This window comes from Echeneis naucrates, chromosome 15 (assembly GCF_900963305.1).
Source record: "Echeneis naucrates chromosome 15, fEcheNa1.1, whole genome shotgun sequence".
NCBI lineage: Eukaryota > Metazoa > Chordata > Actinopteri > Carangiformes > Echeneidae > Echeneis > Echeneis naucrates.
The window spans coordinates 19,486,320-19,504,774 of NC_042525.1; the positions used below are offsets into that span (position 1 = coordinate 19,486,320).

The following is an 18,455-nucleotide window of genomic DNA, read 5'->3' on the forward strand; positions in this document are numbered from 1 at the left end:
CTCCAGATTTATCTGGCGGGGCCGGAAGCCAAGGATTAAATATGCCACCCTTCAACTCGCTAAGGAAAGGGGAGGGTTGGGTCTCCCCTGCCTAAGGAACTACTACATTGCTGCCCAGATAACCCCTCTGTTATACTGGTGTAATGAAGCATATAAAGCTAAATGGAAGGAGCTGGAGACCAATCTATCAACTCAGTTCCCCATTCAAGCTGTAATAGCGGATAAAGGCTTAATGTGTCATTTGGAAAAGTTGGGGAACCCCTGGTTGAGCCACACTCTTCGAGTCTGGCAGAAGGCGATTAACACGTGTGGGATACATAGAATGTTGAGAATATTCAGATGGTTTGCTTTTGACCCTGATTTTACTCCCAATAGACATGGCTCCGGTTTTAAATCATGGACAATGTATGGTCTCACAGCATTCATTTCACTTACTCAGAAAAACATTATGTGTAGCTTCAATACCTTGCGGGACAAGCATGGCTGAACACGGATCGAATTCCACAGATACCTTCAACTACGCTCCTATATTGACCATGAATGTAAATTAACTAACTTCTCAAATGTTGAATTAGAATTTTACCACATTCTGAAAAGGGCTATGACCATGATCCCCTCTAAATCAATTTCAAAGCTATACGTAGCTCTCTCCAACGGCAACAATAATAACACTCAATACATTAAAAATAAATGGGAAGTGGAATCTGGGATTGAGATTTCTGGCGAGGCTTGGGGTAATATCTGGTCCTTCCAGTGGACAACAACCAGTTCTATGGACTGGAGAGAACATTGCTGGAAGAATATTATTAGATTTTTCAGAACACCGTATCAGGAGAGGTACAAAGGTACAGCTATGCCGTGCTGGAGGCAATGTGGCTCGGCTGCTGCTAACCACTACCATATCTTCTGGGATTGTTCCAAGTTAAAAGCTTTCTGGAGGGATATCAAGGCTTCTTTAAGCAAAATCTTTAATACTCAAATACCTCTGAGTTTTGATGTCCTGTACCTGGGTTATGTCCCCTCTTTTCAATGTAAGAGAGAGATAAAACTGCTGCAAATTCTTTTGGTGGCAAGTAAGAAATCAATTACAAGAAGATGGTTAAGCCCAGTTCCGCCTACTCTAGATGACTGGATTGGAATTATTCTGGAGATATATAGGATGGAAAAATTGACCTATCAAATAAGACTTCAAAAGGACAAATTTTACCAAATCTGGAACAACTGGATTTCATTCATTGCCCCCACGAGAGCAGACTTTATATGATCTCACTGGTAATATTGCTTTGTAATTTACTCATATAATTTATGACTTGTTTTTGAGGATTATTTATATGACAGCGGCGGCAGGGGTTCCCCCCCATGGGTTCTGTACATAGTTAACTGATCTACCTTCTACTAAGATGTATCAGAATTTTCCCCAAGCGATCTAGTCTGGGCAACCTGTCAACATGGGCCTAAAGAAGATAACTATGCTCTCACTGTTTTGAATCTAACACCAATCTCACGTAGTTTATGTTACTACAGGAGAGTGTGATCTGCATAGATCGAACAGGGTCCGACCCCCGACTTGTGACTGTACATGCTTTGAACTTATAAGCTTTGAGTCTGATGTTGCACATTTTCTGTATTTAAAACAAAAACTGGAATGGCATTTACTTCTGCTGTATTGTTGATGCCATGTAGATGTACTCTTCTGCCCATTCCAAATAAAGATATAATGAAAAAAAAAATATATCGATAATTTCTACTCCTTACATTTACCAAAAAGGCTTGCTCAGTTATTGTTGTGCGTTCAGCTAGGAGCTGCTGCTGAAGAGTGTTGTCAATCATCAAATCGTGACCTCTGAATGCGTCCATGATCTCAATCTCCGTTTGGTGTTCCTCAGGGTTGAGATGATGGAGGACAGTTCCACCTAGGTGTATGGTGGCTGCCTAAGCCCACAACCTAACACAGGTTGTGGGACAAAAAGCTCATTGGTAAAATGAGCAGCACTGGCACAGGTGGCATATTCACTTTCTGAAATATTTTTTCCTTTTGGTTTTGGGGTTGGGGTTGGGGTTTGGGGTAAGGTGTTGTTGGGTGGGGAAGAGAAAAAGGGAGAAATAAAAGAGGGGGGTTAGGGTTAGGATTGGGGTCAGGGGGTTACAAATTATGAAAGGAGGAGGAAATGGGGGCTTATTGGGGTTAGGCTGTGGGACAAGAAGGTCATTGTTTTTAATGAGCAGCTCAGGAACAGGTGGCATATTCACTTTATAGAAATGTTTTTTTCTTTTTTTCCTTTTTTTGAGTTATAGGGTTGGGGTTTGGAAAGTCGGGAAAAAGGAGAGAGAAATGAGGAGGGGGGGAAGGTTAGGGTTACGAATGGGGTCACAGGGTTGGATATTATGAAAGGAGGAGGGGGAAAAAAAGGAAAGAGCTAAGGTTAGGATGGGGGGGCAGGGGTTATAGGTTGGGGTTAGGGTTAGGGTGGAGGAGAGAACGAAAGGAAAAAAAATCCTAAATGTATATATACAAACCTATGTATATACCTACACATATATATACCTAAATGTATACAAATAAGATATTCATACCTTTTCCCAATATTAAATATTATATTTTAAAAGGCAGTGCCATGTCCCCATATTTTTTTTAGATAAAAGGTCAATATTTTCATTTCACTAAGATATACAGTACATGGATCAAAGAAGTTGGAAGGAATTTAAAGAATATTAGAATACATAAAAGCATAAATATTAAATAGCAGGTAATAAATAACTTAGTAAGTGCTTTGATAAAAGGAAATAAATAAGGATACATCATATGTTGTATGTGTGAGTTAACATTTCAAATAAGAACACAAGGTTAGTTTAAAAAATAAATAAATAAAAAATAAATATCTGCAATTAAATTATAGCATAAGAATTCATATAAAAAATGCATTATAAGAGAAGCAAGAAATAAAACGTACGTAAAGTGTGGAGAGTCATAAGATCGATGTATTGATCTAGTTAAAAGAAAATAACAAAAGGAGGGACCATCTTGATCTTAAATTCTGCAGGAATAAAATAAGGGTATAAGGGTAAACATTAGCGGCAGCTCTTCTAACTCGTATTACCTCCTGACATGTCTGTGAATTACTTAAAAGAAGACTGCTGATAATATTGAGATGGAAAAAGTCTGTGATAGATGTCTAGTACAAAATAACAAATACCAATGAAATTACTTGACAATTGTTACATAGAATGAAGAATAGACCCAATAGAAGATTTTAACTAAAGGTCTGTTTATGTCTGGTCAACTTTTTTTTTTTTTCATGGTAATGAAGACCCCAGCATGGAATTGGCTGCTTCCCAAATGCAGAATACATTAAGCATGATGAGTTAAGCATATGTCAGCATGTGGCCCCACCTTTAACACTTTCTCCTTTTTTTCAAACCCTTGTTACAGATGGATGGACCTAAGTCTAAAAGTGCAGTCTGGCAGTATTTCAATCAGCCAACAACACCGGGGAAGGATGTGTGCAAAACATGCAATGGTGAAGTCAGCATGGGAGCAACATTAGCAAAAACTAAAAACACTTCCAAACTGTGGTCCCATCTCAGGATTCATCACCCTGCCTTACACAAAACTGCTCAGGAGAAACGTGAAGCTGAATAAGCATCTCATACAGATGAGGCAACTTAATCTCATGAAAACATGAAAATAACATGAAAATATTCAAAGTGTAGAGAACAGTCAAAAAAAAAAAAAAAATATTTACAATGTCCCATCTCTACAGCAAAACGCTGCAGAGAGGCTAACTTGGAGCCAGCTCCAATAATCAGCACAGCGCGGGCGTGAGCAGATGCTGCTGTCGGGGGTTCAGGTGCAGTGACAGGAACAGTACCTTTGGCGAGGTGGTTGAGTAGTTTCTGAACTCGCGACCTGAGATGGCCCGGTTGAGAAGCCATGGCGGTCTGGAACTTCTCCTGACAGGAGAATCGGGTTTATTGAGCATGGAGCATCACTGCCTTCTGCCCGGTCTCTGCTGAGTCCATTCTGGCCATTGTGTACTGTCAGGCCGAGACTCGAATCAGAACTCAGATGCAGTGACCAGTTCAGGCGGATGCCGACTTTATTTTACAAAAACAAAGAACTCAAAATCACTCCAAGGCAAGCAAAACCAAAAAGGGGAGAAGATATAAAAAACGACAAAACATGCTGGCACAGGACAAGGGGAGCCAATCAGACAGAGATGCATGAGGAAGGGTAAGTGACCTGAAAAGCTTACCTGCCTCCAGATTTACTCTTGGAGACTCTAGAAACCACAACTAAACCTCCACCTAGAGAGCAGAGTGGCCTGCTAGGACAGTGAGGAACTATGAGCTCTCTGAGATATGATGGAGCTTGGCCATTAAGAGCTTTATATGTTAACAGAAGGATTTTGAATTCTACTCTATATTTTACCGGCAGCCAATGAAGAGCAACTAACACGGGAGAGATATGATCTCTTTTCCTAGTTCCTGTTAATATTTGTGCAGCAGCGTTCTGAATCAACTGAAGGCCTTTTAGAGATTTGTTTGGACATCCAGATAGTAATGAGTTACAGTAGTCCAGCCTAGAAGCTACAAATGCATGGACTAGTTTTTCTGCATCATCCTGAGAAAGGATGTTTCTGATTAATGTTTCTCTGGTGGAGGAAAGCTGCCCTACTGACTTGTTTTACGTGAGGGACAAAGGACATGTCCCGGTCAAATGTTACTCCAAGGTTTCTTACAGTGGAGCTGGAAGCCAAAGTGATGCCGTCCAGACTGATTAGATGATCAGATAGGGTTTCCCAAAAACAACCCAAACACAGAGCTAAAATAAATAAAACCAGCTCACAGGTTGTGTGTCAGTAGGTCATCGTGACCTCATCGTCAAGTTATGTTGCCAGGCCACATCCAGTGGTCATAGTAACATTGGCATGAGTGAAGGTAAAAGTTGTGGTGATCACAGGAATATGAGTTATTTGATTCCCATGTGAGTGACTGATTTTTGCTATCATCCATGACTGTTAACAGTATTGTTTGTAATTGTAGCCATGACAACAAAAAGTTAGTAATGTTGAGGAAAATACTTTTTTTTTTTTTTTTTTGACCCAAACCTTGTCACTTGTGATATAACATATATCCACAGCAACTCACACCAAACTATCCATCCATCTTCTTTTTCCATTTCCGGGTTGCGGGGCTGCTGGAGCCAATTTCAGCTCACATCAGGCGAGGGGCGGGGCACACCCTGGACAGGGTGCCAATCCATCACAGGGCCAACATACAAAGACACAGACCTAGGGTCAATTTAGAGTCACCAGTTAACCTAAACATGCATGTCTTTGGATGGTGGGAGGAAACCGGGGTTAGTGTTTTAGCTCAAGGTTCGTGTTAAAATCCTGATAACCATTGGATTTTACCTTAAAAGATGTGGCTGTATCATTAAATTAAAAATGCCTGTTGAAAAGTAACTTACAGAATCTGAAGAGACCTGGAAAATAACTTTGGTTATGAATCAGCCCGTACATAATAATTTGTCCAAACTAAAATAGACTTTCCCACATGAGGTGAGATGTGATGTAATTAAGTTAAATGCAGGCTTACATCAGCATCAGAGTTTCCAGAGAGGCTGGTGTTTCGTGTTTCCTGTTTTTTGCTCTGGGTGATGACAGCACAAAAGCAAATTTTGATGTGGTTTATCTCATCTGCATTTACAATCCCACCGCTGACTGACCCTGAGTTTGAGTGATAACAAAATGATACAGAGGCTGAAATAGGTCATTACGCTGAAATTCTATGCTGGAATGCAGCTGTGGACTTGTTGGTGTAAATCTATCAACATCCTTGACTTGTGTCCCAGTCTGTCACAGGATTATAGCCACAGCTTCCATGACTGGAAGGAAGAGTGGAAGGAGATTTGAAATTTCGATTTTTGGCCGATTTTGACTATTTCCCCAGATCGTACTTTTCAGAATCCCTTCTACAGTTTTCATTCAAATGACTTCATATTCGCTCAGTATCATCTCAAGACCATGCAGATGTAAAACTATTAACATTTATTGTGTTATTCCTGCTTGGTGTGTCAGTGCGGTGAGTTTTTGCGGCTTCATCAGGTTTCGCCATAACAAAGGAAATCATAACTCCATCATACATGTTCAGTCAGGTCTAAATTCACTATTCACATTCATTATCAAAATCCTGCGCTGAACACGTTTGCGGATCAATGTTGAGTCAGACTTCCTGTGTCTAATAGTTGGCCCTCTCTCAAGGACCACGCCTCATAGATGAACAAACTCCTCCTGCAATCTTAATCCAAATGACTTCACATTCGCTGAGCATCATCTCAGGACATTGCAGCTGAAAAGCTATTGAAATATTGTTTGTCCATTATTCCTGGAGACCGTGACATGATGCCAACTTTGAAGTGTTGCCATAAGAGAGGAAGTCCTCATGACATCAATAAAGTCATCATGACATCATGAGTACCACCTCCTGGACAAAGGAAGTCAGCCTGATAAGACAAACATCATCAGATTTACATATTTACAAGCTGTGTTCTCTACATTCTATGCCACAACATGAAATAACATAAGATTGGTGGAAGTTCTCTAGTGCTACAGAGTGGACACTCAAAACAGCAATTCCTTACAACTGCAACACACATTGTCCATTGGCCCCAACTTTTGCACGCATGTTCAGACTCCTACTCCAAACAAGTCTATGTGTCAATAGTGACTCAGACTCAGAATGCAACCCACTGGACAAAGGAAGTCCGCTTAATAATGCAACATTGCCAGATTTCCATGATATCTGCATGCATTCCCCACATTGTACACTTCCACATTTTGTTAATCTGATCTCGCTGGTGGACAAGTACAAAATATTGCATGTACACCACTCACAAAAAAAACTTGCACAGCTGTGCCAAGGCCTGTTCATCACTGCATCACTTAAATCTACGTTGCTTCCCTTGAACCAGGGTTGTAATGGCTCCACTGAATTTATCCCATATGACAAAAGGGATTCCACAACAGCCATTAAAACTTTGAAACATTTTATGTATGTTTGACAGTCATGGATTATGTTTCAGTACAGAATTAAAGGTACAAAACATGATGATTAGTCTTTTCATTCAAATTTTTATGTCTTATTTTCAGGCTGATCGAGGAGTCTGTCTCTGATACTTGTTAATATCAGTTTTTACAGTCGCAGCTCTGTTTTCCTCAAAGTGGGGGGTGTTTTGTAGGTGGTCACTGTGATTGGTCACGTAGCTTGGCACTCAGCTCCTGGAGCTCTTTGATGAGTTGCTCCAGAGCAGTAACCCCATCCTGCAGCTCACTGTGGACCTGACCTGTGGCCAAGTCAGTGTGCATTTGCTGGGGGAAAAAAATGATGAAGAGAATGTGAATTCAGTCAGCTTTAATAGCATTGAAATCCTTTCTTATACTTGTATATATATATATATATATATATATATATATAAAGAACCTGCAAAAGCTGAGTTCAGAGAATCTGTACATGCTTTGGTGCCAGTACCTTAGCTTTGGTGGCCAAACTCCTCAGAGTGAGACGGGTGGAGGAGAGCATCTGTAGAGCTTCATTTGGATGAGTCTTCTTCTGACTGCAGCTTAGGGTCACTGAGAAATTCAGAGACAGAATCTGTCAGATCATTGACCTAACTGATCTGTCTCATTCTGTCACATAGACTCATCACGTCAATATATTTACATATTGTATGTGATATGAATAAATTCAGCAGCTACAGCTCAATGATTTTGTACATTTATTTATGTAGTTTGAAGACTGCATGGGTTCTGTACTCTGGATTAAAACTTAAGCAATTCATCATCTGATTAGGTATTTGAATGAAAACTTAATGATTGTTAAATTTTTTCCTGTAAAATCAACTGGTACGACTTGATAGATCATTGATGCATTTTGCTGTACATTATAGTCTGTGAGCCTCAGGAGGTTAGGGTTAATAGGGGACGAGAGGGGGTGTTAGGATTAGGGTTAGCCAGACCAAGATATTGCACATATTATTTTCTTTTGAAGGGTTTCTAATTTCCTCAGATCACTAGGGTAAGTGTTGCACCATATTACATTACATCCTCAAAAGTGTCCAGTTTGTAGCCAATTATAGAGCTAGCCTTCTTTATCAGTGTACTCAGTTTGTTTGTGTCACTGGCTCTGATACAGTTTCAGTGTTGGTTCCAGTCCAATCTATTGTCGATAGGGCTCTGTACTCCCCCTATTATCAATATCCCTGTATATCTTATTTTGAAACTATCTTTGGTATAAAGGCTTGACCTGTTAATTGATATGATTTCATTATGCTGTGCTGGGAGAACCCCAAAGATTCCACCAAGGGATCCAGGTGCTAGTAAAGCACCAAAAGATAACCCAAGATTTGTGGCTTTGTGTGGATGGTTGTTCTGTTCTGATCTCACCTTCTCCCATTTCAATGGCTCTTTTTACCACTTCCTTGAAGAGAGCAGGCTCTTTCTCCCAGCCACCAGCCTGAACCTCACAGCGATGAGCCTTTGACAGGAACTGCAGGGCCTGGAACCCCCCACAGAAGCAACATTGATGTTTTAGATTGCAAGCGTTACCCACAACACTTAGCCCTGACCATTGGTTATCACAGTTAATCCTGACAGTTACCCTTAACAGTCAACTAAGACAGTTAGTCTTCACAGTTATGATCGTCAACCCTGGCAGTAAGCTATGACACTTAGGTACGTCATTTAACCCTAGCAGTTAGCCATGAGGATTAGCCCTGATGGTTAGCCACAACACTGAGCTAAAACAGCTCACCACAGTCATGGCTTTTTTGTTTCACTCAGTGTTTGAGCATTTTTACTCAGGCAGTTTGACTGGGCTATAAAATCTTGTGAAAACCATCGAGTTGTATGTCCCCTTTGACCCAGTGCTGTCCACTATGATGCTGGTGGTCTGACCTTCTCGTTATCCTCTGGTTTGGAGCTGTGGCCATCACCGTACAACAAAGCATACTGCCGCCATATCTCAGAGTCGCTGCTGTGGCGTGAACTGATGCGGCCCAGGAGCTCCTTCAGTTTGGATTGGAGGGTTACAGCCCCGACACCATGGATGTCCGGCAGGTCCTCAACAACTGCTCGTACAAGAATCTGTAGAATCTGCAAGGCAGCAGGAAAGGGTTTTTAGTTACCATAGTTACTGTATGAAGGACAATATAAGAAAAGAACAAGGATAAAAAAAAAAAAAAACTGATATGAGTCTTTATAGCTACTCTGTTGGTCATTGCTTACCATTTTCATTTAAATATTCACCAGATATGATACAATTTTTCCAGATACATGTTTCTGGTTATACCCAGATATAAAACAAAGCATTCACAATGGTAAATGATCTGACTGGTTTGATGCTTCAATAGAGGAGGTGCACTTTCTCCACTGTCATAAAAACATAAAGATTTTTCTCTCATTAAGAGAAATATTCATTGGAATAGTCACCCCCAAACAGGTTTATATAACCTGGTCTTTTGTAGAGGTAGGATATAAAAGAACACACTTAACACACTTCACAACTAATGGAAGCAATGGATTAATTAAGAGATTAATTAAGACAAGAACATGAAAATTAGGTATTTTGCAGCTATTCTAAAAAATCTGCACTGGAGATTGTGTTTGTCCCTGTGTATCAGAGCTGCCATTTGGAAAATATTGCTTTAAAGTTAAAATTACAAGGCTAAATATACTACAGGTCTGAAGGAGAGGATTATTCTTACTGAAATGCTGTTGATGCCTTGTTTAGCCAAGACTGATGGTTAATTTTTTCCTCTGAATGCAGCGACAGATGTTTCCATTCGCAAATTGGCAAATTCCAGTCTTTCTTTTTAATCATTTGCTTTCCACATAGGAGCCCTCTTGACCTTAGACTTCACCTCTAATCTCTTTGTATGTTGGTCTAGGCTATTTGATGACAAATTGAAGAGAGAGGTTAATACAAATGGTAACCAATTTGCTTCTTGCAGCCACATCCATGGAGTTTGTCTTCAGTCTCATGGACCTTATTCTTCTGGAAAATATATGCAACAGTAGTCACAGGAACATAAAGCTGCTTGGAGATGGTCTTATAGCCCTTGTCTAGCGTTTTCTTTTTTAATTCTCTCCTCCTTAGCCTTTTGTGGTCCATTTTCAATGTGGTATACACCATGATACCAAACAGCACAGTGACTACTTTTCACCGTTTAACTAGGCAGACTGACTGATTCAAGGTGTAAAGACACCTTGGGGACTAATTACAGGAAAGACCCTAGTTGAACATGTTCCAATGGTCCAATAATTTTCAATCCTTTCTCGGGGTACTATTGTTTTGACAAAACCAACTTCATTAGTTTGGTTTTTAAAATAATTCTTTTGAACCACCATTCAAATGCAGTGTCTGATTTTCAATGGTATTTGTTATTATCGTTGTTTTTCTTTCTGTAACAAGAGGATATGAACTATTTTGTCCATGTGTGTATTTCCCATTCCTTCTTTTAAAGGTCCCATATTAAATAGATAATAACATCTGTAGTGTCTATTAACTGCTTTTATAATGTTCTTTCTGTCTCATCAACACCATTTGGCTGTCATTGTCACCATTTTCCTGTTACAATTAGAGACATAAACATACAATTAGACAACTCAGCCCCCCAGGATTGAACCCAGGTCTGGTTTAATGAGTTAACCAGTCAAACATCCTAAGCTCAACGACAGTTAGCATGATAAATAGCCAAATGATTTAACTATGACAGCTGCAAGCAGATAACTGCTTTAGTAGCTAGGAGTCAAGCATCTGTACCTGGACATCTTTGTAGTTCTCCCTCAGGTCCATCAGACGGTGGTAGGCCTTGATGGATTCAGGGAAATCTCCGATATCAGTGCTCACAGCAATGAAGTTCTCCCAGATCTGCCAGTGTTCATAGTTGCACTTCAGGGCCTCCTTCAGTGTGTGAAAGGCTTTGTTCCTGTGAGAGTGAGAAACAGGGAGAGGAAGATATGATCAGACCAATGAGAAGAGAAAAGACAAGGAAAAGACAACCGGAGATAGACAGGGACAGGGAGCGACAGAAAAAGACAGACAATTAGAGAGAGACAGAAGGAGACAGAGTGAGATGGGGAGAGACAGACAGACATAAGTAAAAATTATAAGAGGAGAGTTTATGAGCCAGGACCAAGTACTGATTCAGCTGCAACATCGTGGAAAGATTGACTGAGAAGTTGCAATTTCGCTACCACACACAGACACAGTTTTAATAAACCTAATTTTCTGGAGCCCCGACATTGATTTACAGGAAGTCTCCTTGAGGCTTGTTTATATGTAAGGCTGTTGCATGAAGATCAGTCCTGAGTGGCCACTGAGTGAATGGCCACTAACTGATGAGAAAATGTCAATATTTATGGAACTAAATGACGTTTCGTCTGTCTGCAAGTCTGCAGAGATCCCCAGCTCACACTCCCTGACCTCAGGTGACCTCTCCTGTATCAACTCCTTCAAGCTGACTTTCACCAACATGAGTTTCCCTGTGTTATGCTGTTGAATAATAAAATATATGTACACAGAGAGACCAGATACCAGAGAGATCAAGTTAATGCACCCATTTTCACACCTTGCTCATTCATACTCACTTCTTGTGGAGGCGGATGTAGGCTGTGGAAAGGTTGTTCCAGGCCTCTGCGTTCTGACAGGAAGATGGAAAAATGAGAAAGGCACAGGATATGAAGAGGAGTTGGCGGAAGAGGATGAAAGGATAGTGAAGATAAATGTAATGATAAGATAATAAAAGTACCCACATTATCATCCACTGAGACTTTGTGTTTATGTTGTTTATCTGTTCATATTCTGTCTGCTCATTGTGTGTCTCTGTGTTAATGCGTGTCAGTGTTAATGTTATGTGCATGATGTCTCTGTGTATATGTTGTATGTCTGTGTATGTTATGTGTCTCTGTTAATGTTATGTGTCTATTGTGTGTCTCTAGGTTGTCAGTGTTGTGTCTCTATGCAGTGTGTGTGCGTGCGTGCGTGTGTGTGTGTGTGGGTACTCACATCTGGCTCGAGTCCAACACACCTTTGGAAAGCCCTGGCAGCTCCCTCATATCCCTCCAGAGCAAAGTAGGCACATCCCAGTGAAAACCACACACTGAGCTGTCCCCACAAACACAGAGACACAGACAGACAGTGAATAAATATGATAGGTTATATTTAATATAGTAATCTATGCTGATTGGGCTTGATGGGGAAAAACAAGTCATGAGGAAAAAGGAGCTGCTGAGGGAAAAGTTGACTAAGATTCTGTTGCTGACTCTGTTTATGCTCCAGAGACCTTTCGTGGAGATGGACCCCGATCGCTGCAGCTTCACTAATCTGGTCTATATGGTGAGTTCAAATTAAGCCTCTCATTTTTACAGCTATTTTTAAGCATAATGTTGAGACATTTTAGTTGTTCAGGACAGCTGGGATGACACTGATTTAAAAGATAAATTGGACTGGATTTCGGGGTAGTGACCTGAATTGGCTGAAACTGATGTATTCAGGCTCAACCCCAACCAGAGCTTCTATAAAGCCTCAGTAGAAACTATAATCACTTGCTGGGGACAGTCAACTCTGAGTCAAACATTACTTTGATATGAGGACAGATAAGTAAGTAAGGGTCAATTTTCTATAACCAGACTGTGTAGACTTAATATTACAATGATTTCTGTTTTTGCATGGAAGCAATGTTGTTTTTTAATATTTGTACTGACCTCTTCTATGGTTAAACAGCATGAGCAGTGTTCTTTCATTTTGTCCCTTAAAATATATTTAAAGTCTGTTGAACTTTTTTCAATTATACCACCAAGAACACATGAATAGCTCCAGAGGCCTAATTAGGAGCAAGGTGAGAATGCTAATATCTGAACAAAAGAAGCCAAACCTAAGGCCAATCAAAAAGTATTCACAACTCAAATGAAATAAATGAATGTAAAGGAAAGTCAGTAATCCGTTCAATTCTGATCCATAAGGTCCTGATTAGTTTGGATTTTAGCCATATTTCACTTCCAAAACTGGATGTCTATGGAGATGAATGAGATTCTGTCATCTTGTGCAGTATCAAAAATATTAATGTTTTAATGCCAAGTTTGTTCCAGTGTCTCACTTGTAAAGGTGTGGAACAATTTGTTGAGTGAAACAAATCTCAACACTGGGCATGCATCATTGTTTGCCACTAGGGGCACGGTCTGAGGAGAAGTAGTAACATGTCTATTGTCTTTTTTTTTTTTTTAAATGGAATTTACCTATAATATAAATATAAAGTAAAAATAATTGCTCACAAAAAAAAAAATAAATTTTAATCTAAGAAGCAATTACTTTAACTCAGCCCTTTATGTAACTAATCAAAGATGCCCATTAGAATCTCACTGTGTAGAAATTCACAGGGGCCTTGCCTTGGATATTTGAACTTGGCTTATCTCTTTGAGGATACAAAGGAGTGTGGACTGCCTGTAAAATCCAGTGAATAAAAATGTTGTAGCTGCACCAATCAAACAGACTATGGCATTGTCAGAGCTTTCCTAATACCTGCATGCTGTTGATTTTGAGAGACTGCTCAAAGCAGTCAACGCATTGCTGGAACTCTTTGTTGCGGAGATGGAGCAGGGCTTTAGAGCGCATGGCTCTGGCACTGCGCTTTCCAGACAGCTCCCACGCCCGCTCATAGTACTGATGGTCCCTCAGGATGTCTCCAAGGAGACAATACAGACTGGGCGTCTCCTTCTTCTCCAACTCCCTGCGGACAATCTCCTCAGCCTGAGAAAGTAACATCAGTTGAGGATCATTAGATACCAGCTTTGCCTTTATACATACTGAGCAAGACAACATCTTTAATGTCAGTTTTCCTAAGAATCCAGGCAAATCAGAACAGGTCCTCTGAAATATTTCCGGGATTGACTATAACAGTGATGCAATGACATGCAGTTTTCATCAGGTAAGAGTCCCCAAGCTGAATCTGCTGCAGGGTTTGGGTCTGTTGCCACACATTCACCAAAGTGCAGAAGTCCCTCTGCAGACAGGAGGAGATGCTCTGGCCAGCGATGAGCATCCACTTACACATAATGAGTGTGTTTGTGTGCAGGTAGCTGCAGAGCTGTGTGTTTACTGGCCTGTAATGTCATAGCTTGATAGTCTCATGGTCATTACATAAAATGGCTTAAAGCTGATAGGATCTGGTGGGGGTAGGGATGAAGGTGCGATGGGGGTTAGAGTTACATAACCCTAACCCTACATGTGAGAGAAAGACAACCTAACGTTCTGTAAATTTTTTATGTTTATACAATGTGGCCATGCCATGGAAAATGAAAACCATTTTTAATAGCGCAAATAAAGATTTAAGTTACTAAACAGTTACTAAAAATTCAAATTTTGTTATGTATGAATTTTCCACTGAATGTGGACATATTTAATGTGCAGATGTAAATAAAAATATAATAAGATGCTAGGACAAGTGTGCTCAAAATGAACATATTGCAAAGGTTATTGTACCCTCGACAAATGTTACCAAAGTCAATTCCCAACAGGTTTTTCACAGATCAAGGTAAAATTTTTACATAACTCAGGCAATCAAAAAAGGTCAGAATACATAAATACATACATGAACTACAGAGAAGCAAATATGTGGTATGTCTATTGGGCGGCATAACTTCGATAGATAAATGAATGCGTGCAACCTTTCATCTCAAATGATGTATTGACGAAGAGTCTAGATACTACTGTATGGGTCGCTCAAATTTGTGCCTTAAAGCAGGTGTCACAGAAATTAGAAAGAAATTGGTGTTCCAGCAACTCAGAAGAGTCTGATTGAGCCTGGAAAGATAGCTTAAAAATGTATAAAAAGCTCTCTGCAGGGCTAGAAGCTCATATTATTCAACACTAATAGAAGAAAACAAGAACAACCCCAGGTTTCTCTTCAGCACTGTAGCCAGGCTGACAGAGAGCCATAGCTCAGTTGAACCAGTGATCCCCTTAGCTCTAAGCAGTGATGATTTTATGGACTTTTTTAAAGATAAAATTATAACAATCAGAGAAAGAATTCATCAGCTCTTATCTACATTAGACAATAATCTCCTACTGAATACAGAAACTCCTGAATCAACTGCAATGCCTATATTACATCTGGAGTCATTCTCACTTCTGAATCTCTCAGGCTAGTTTCTATTGTTTCATCATCTAAACCATCAACCTGTCTTTTAGACTCAGTACCAACTAGCCTCTTTAAAGAGATTTTTTACTTAATTGAGCTGTTCATTCTGGATCTAATTAATTTGACTTTATCTTTGGTTTATGTACCTCAGACTCTTAAGACCAAACTCATCAAACCACAACTTAAAAAGCAGAATCTTGATTCAGATGTTTTGGATAATTATAGACCCATATTGGCCTTCCATTTATAAATCATTGAAAAAGCAGTAGCAAACCAATTACACGACCATCTGCATAGGAACGTTTTGTTTGAAGCGTTTCAGTCAGGATTTAGAGCCCATCACATGAATCAAGTCTCCAATGATATTCTTATGGCTTCAGACCATGGATCAGCCTCCATACTTCTCTTAGATCTCAGTGCTGCATTTACCATACATCATAATATTTTATGGCAGAGACTGGAACATGAAATTGGGATTAAAGGAACTGCACTAAGGTGGTTCAAATCCTATTTATCAGATAGACATCAGTTTGTTCATGTTAATAACTCCTCACGCACTATAACCAATTATGGAGTCCCACAGGGTTTGGTACTTGGACCAGTCCTCTTCATCCTCTCTTTAGGCAACATTATCAGCATCATCTTTCACTGATATGCAGATGACACTCTGCTGTATTTATCAATGAAGCCAAATGAAGTCAGTCAGACAGTCAAACCACAAACATGTCTGCAAATCTGTCTGGATGGCATTACTTTGACTTCCAGCTCCACTGTAAGAAATCTGTGAGTAACTTTTGACCAGGACATGTCCTTTGTCCCGCACATAAAACAAGTCAGTAGGTCAGCTTTCTTCCACCTGAGAAGAAAATCAGAAACATCATCTCTTCAGAGGATGCAGAAAAACTAGTCCATGCATTCGTACCTTCTAGGCTGGACTACTGTAACTCATTACTATCTGGATGTCCAAACAAATCTCTGAAAGGCCTTCAGTTGATTCAGAATGCTGCTGCACAAATATTAACAGGAACTTGGAGAAGAGATCATATCTCTCCTGTGTTAGCTGCTCTTCATTGGCTGCCGGTAAAATTCAGAATAAAATTTAAAATCCTTCTGTTAACGTATAAATCTCTTAATGGCCAAGCTCCATCTTACCTCAGAGAACTCATAGTTTCTTACGGTCCCAGTCGGCCACTCCGCTCTCTAGATGGAGGTTTACTTGTGTTTCCTAGAGTCTCCAAGAGTAAATCTGGAGGCAGATCTTTCAGCTATCAGGCTCCTCTTCTATGGAACCAACTTCCAGTATCGGTCCGGGGGGTAGACTCTTGACTAATTTTCAAGATCAGGCTTAAAACCTTTCTGTATGACAGAGCTTATAGTTAAAAAGTCCATCTGCTCTTTAGCTATGCTTCTATAGGCCTAGGCTGCTGGAGGAAGGACTAAGAACCTCTCCCTCATTCTCTCTCCCTCTTGCATACGCCGACATACCAACAACCATGCTTCTCCTAAATATCTTTCTCACAGTTCTAAGCATTTATACTGCATTTACTAACCATGTTTCCTGAAGTCTGTGTCTCTCCCAGCTCCTCTCCTCTCTCTCCCTGTCCTCATCCTGCAGGTGGTGAATCATCGCCAACCTCGTGAATTCCATATAGCATAATTTCTATGAACTTCATGCAGCATCATTTCATTCTCTCCCTACTCTACCCAACTTTGAATTTAAACCGTCATTCATCTTCATCGCTTATCGACTTCCACCTTGTTACGGATGCTGGAGCCAATCCCAGTTTACACTCGATGAGGGCGTGGTAACACCCTGGACAGGTCACCAGTCCATCACAGGGCCAACACACAGAGACAGACAGAGATCAACAACCACTCACACTCAGAACTATGGGCAATTTAGAGTCCCCAATTAACCCAAAGATGCATGCTTTTGGACGGTGGGGGGAAACCGGAGTAACAGGCCCAGACATTCTTGTTATGGGGCAACCGTGCTAACCACAGCTGCCATGCTGCCCCGATCTGAAACATATGTCGGTCATGTGTTTCATACAAGGTTATCATACATATCTATCTAGATAGTGATTTAACTGATCCCATATAAAAAAAAATCGATTGTGTACTGATGTTGTTTATTCTCTTATAATTGTCTGCTTATAGTGTTCATTTGGGGTCTTTTACATTATACTAAATCAACGTAAACAGAATACCAAAGTCATAACACATGCAGCTGTCCACTGATGATAGCTGTGCCTTCTTTTCGGGGGAATACCTGAGGCTGCTTTTACAGGGCTACTGCTGTCTCCTTCAAAGCAGCTAACAAATGTGTGTTGGTAAGCAGCTACCAGAGTATAAGTATTTGGTTTTAGCTCCTGGTGCAAGCTGGGATTTAAAACTGTAATTGTTGTTGTCACTGTTGCTAAACAATAGCAGTCATTATGGGCTACCTTTGGATAAGATCATGCCGTCTTGATTTGGCCATCACGGTCTACAACTGCATGCAGGATGACAGTTTTGCGGACCATAACCTCTGCTCACCTCCATTTTGGCATAATTTGTGTTGTGACTTTTTTGTTCATGCTGCAGACTTTTTATTCAGCTTGTGGCTTTTGCTTTGTGTTCATGCACCTGGGCCACCTTAATTTCATTGTTATCATTTGGAAAAAATGGGAATGCTATGCTGTTTAATTGAGGTTAATTCTTCCTCAGTGCTCAATAATAGTAGGTGTTCGCAGCTGTGTGTGCTTTACCTTGCCGTGCTGGCCCAGCCTCTCATAACAGATAACTGCATCTTCCCAGAGCTCCAGCTTCTCATACATAGACAGAGCTGAGCTGGTGCAGCCGAGGTCTGTCAGCAGGCTGGCCAGCAGTTTCTGCAGGAGGAAGACAACAATGCTGAGAGGCTGCAAACATTCTATCAGCTCTTTGAGTTTGTCATCACACTAACAATCTAAATCTTATCACTGGTCCCTGATCTTAATTTGCCACCTTGTCCTGGGCTGCTTGTCTTTGTAGAATTTATGATGATTAGTGGCTCTGCCATGTACCAGAAGGGTTGTTCTATACTCACCTGTCAACTAATCACCTTTATTTGTATCGCACTTTACAAACGAACACAGCTGAAACAAAGCACTCTACATAAATAGACATAAGAACATAGAGACATAAAACAATAAAAAACAAGAACAAGTTACTGTAGCTTCTGAAGAGTTAAGTTTTCACTGAAATGTGAGCACAGATATTTGAAAGCCTGGACACC

At 40.3% G+C, this 18,455-nt stretch overlaps 1 protein-coding gene across 2 annotated transcripts in view; it reads right to left on the minus strand.

Moving 5' to 3' along the window:
* Positions 1–5,888: 5,888 nt before the first annotated feature.
* The window catches only part of ttc27 (tetratricopeptide repeat domain 27), a 51,389-nt gene continuing 38,822 nt past the window's right edge, over positions 5,889–18,455 (minus strand). Inside the window, exons 12-20 of one of the 2 annotated variants that reach the window (XM_029520954.1) lie at positions 17,947–18,069; positions 13,579–13,806; positions 12,067–12,165; positions 11,649–11,701; positions 10,822–10,987; positions 8,955–9,152; positions 8,445–8,556; positions 7,531–7,631; positions 5,889–7,370 (exon numbers count right to left, since the gene is read on the minus strand). In XM_029520954.1, coding sequence (XP_029376814.1) covers positions 7,245–7,370; positions 7,531–7,631; positions 8,445–8,556; positions 8,955–9,152; positions 10,822–10,987; positions 11,649–11,701; positions 12,067–12,165; positions 13,579–13,806; positions 17,947–18,069 — 1,206 coding nt within the window. In that variant the 3' untranslated portion in view covers positions 5,889–7,244. The remainder of the gene's footprint in view (positions 7,371–7,530; positions 7,632–8,444; positions 8,557–8,954; positions 9,153–10,821; positions 10,988–11,648; positions 11,702–12,066; positions 12,166–13,578; positions 13,807–17,946; positions 18,070–18,455) is intronic. The other variant, XM_029520953.1, reaches the window with a different exon arrangement.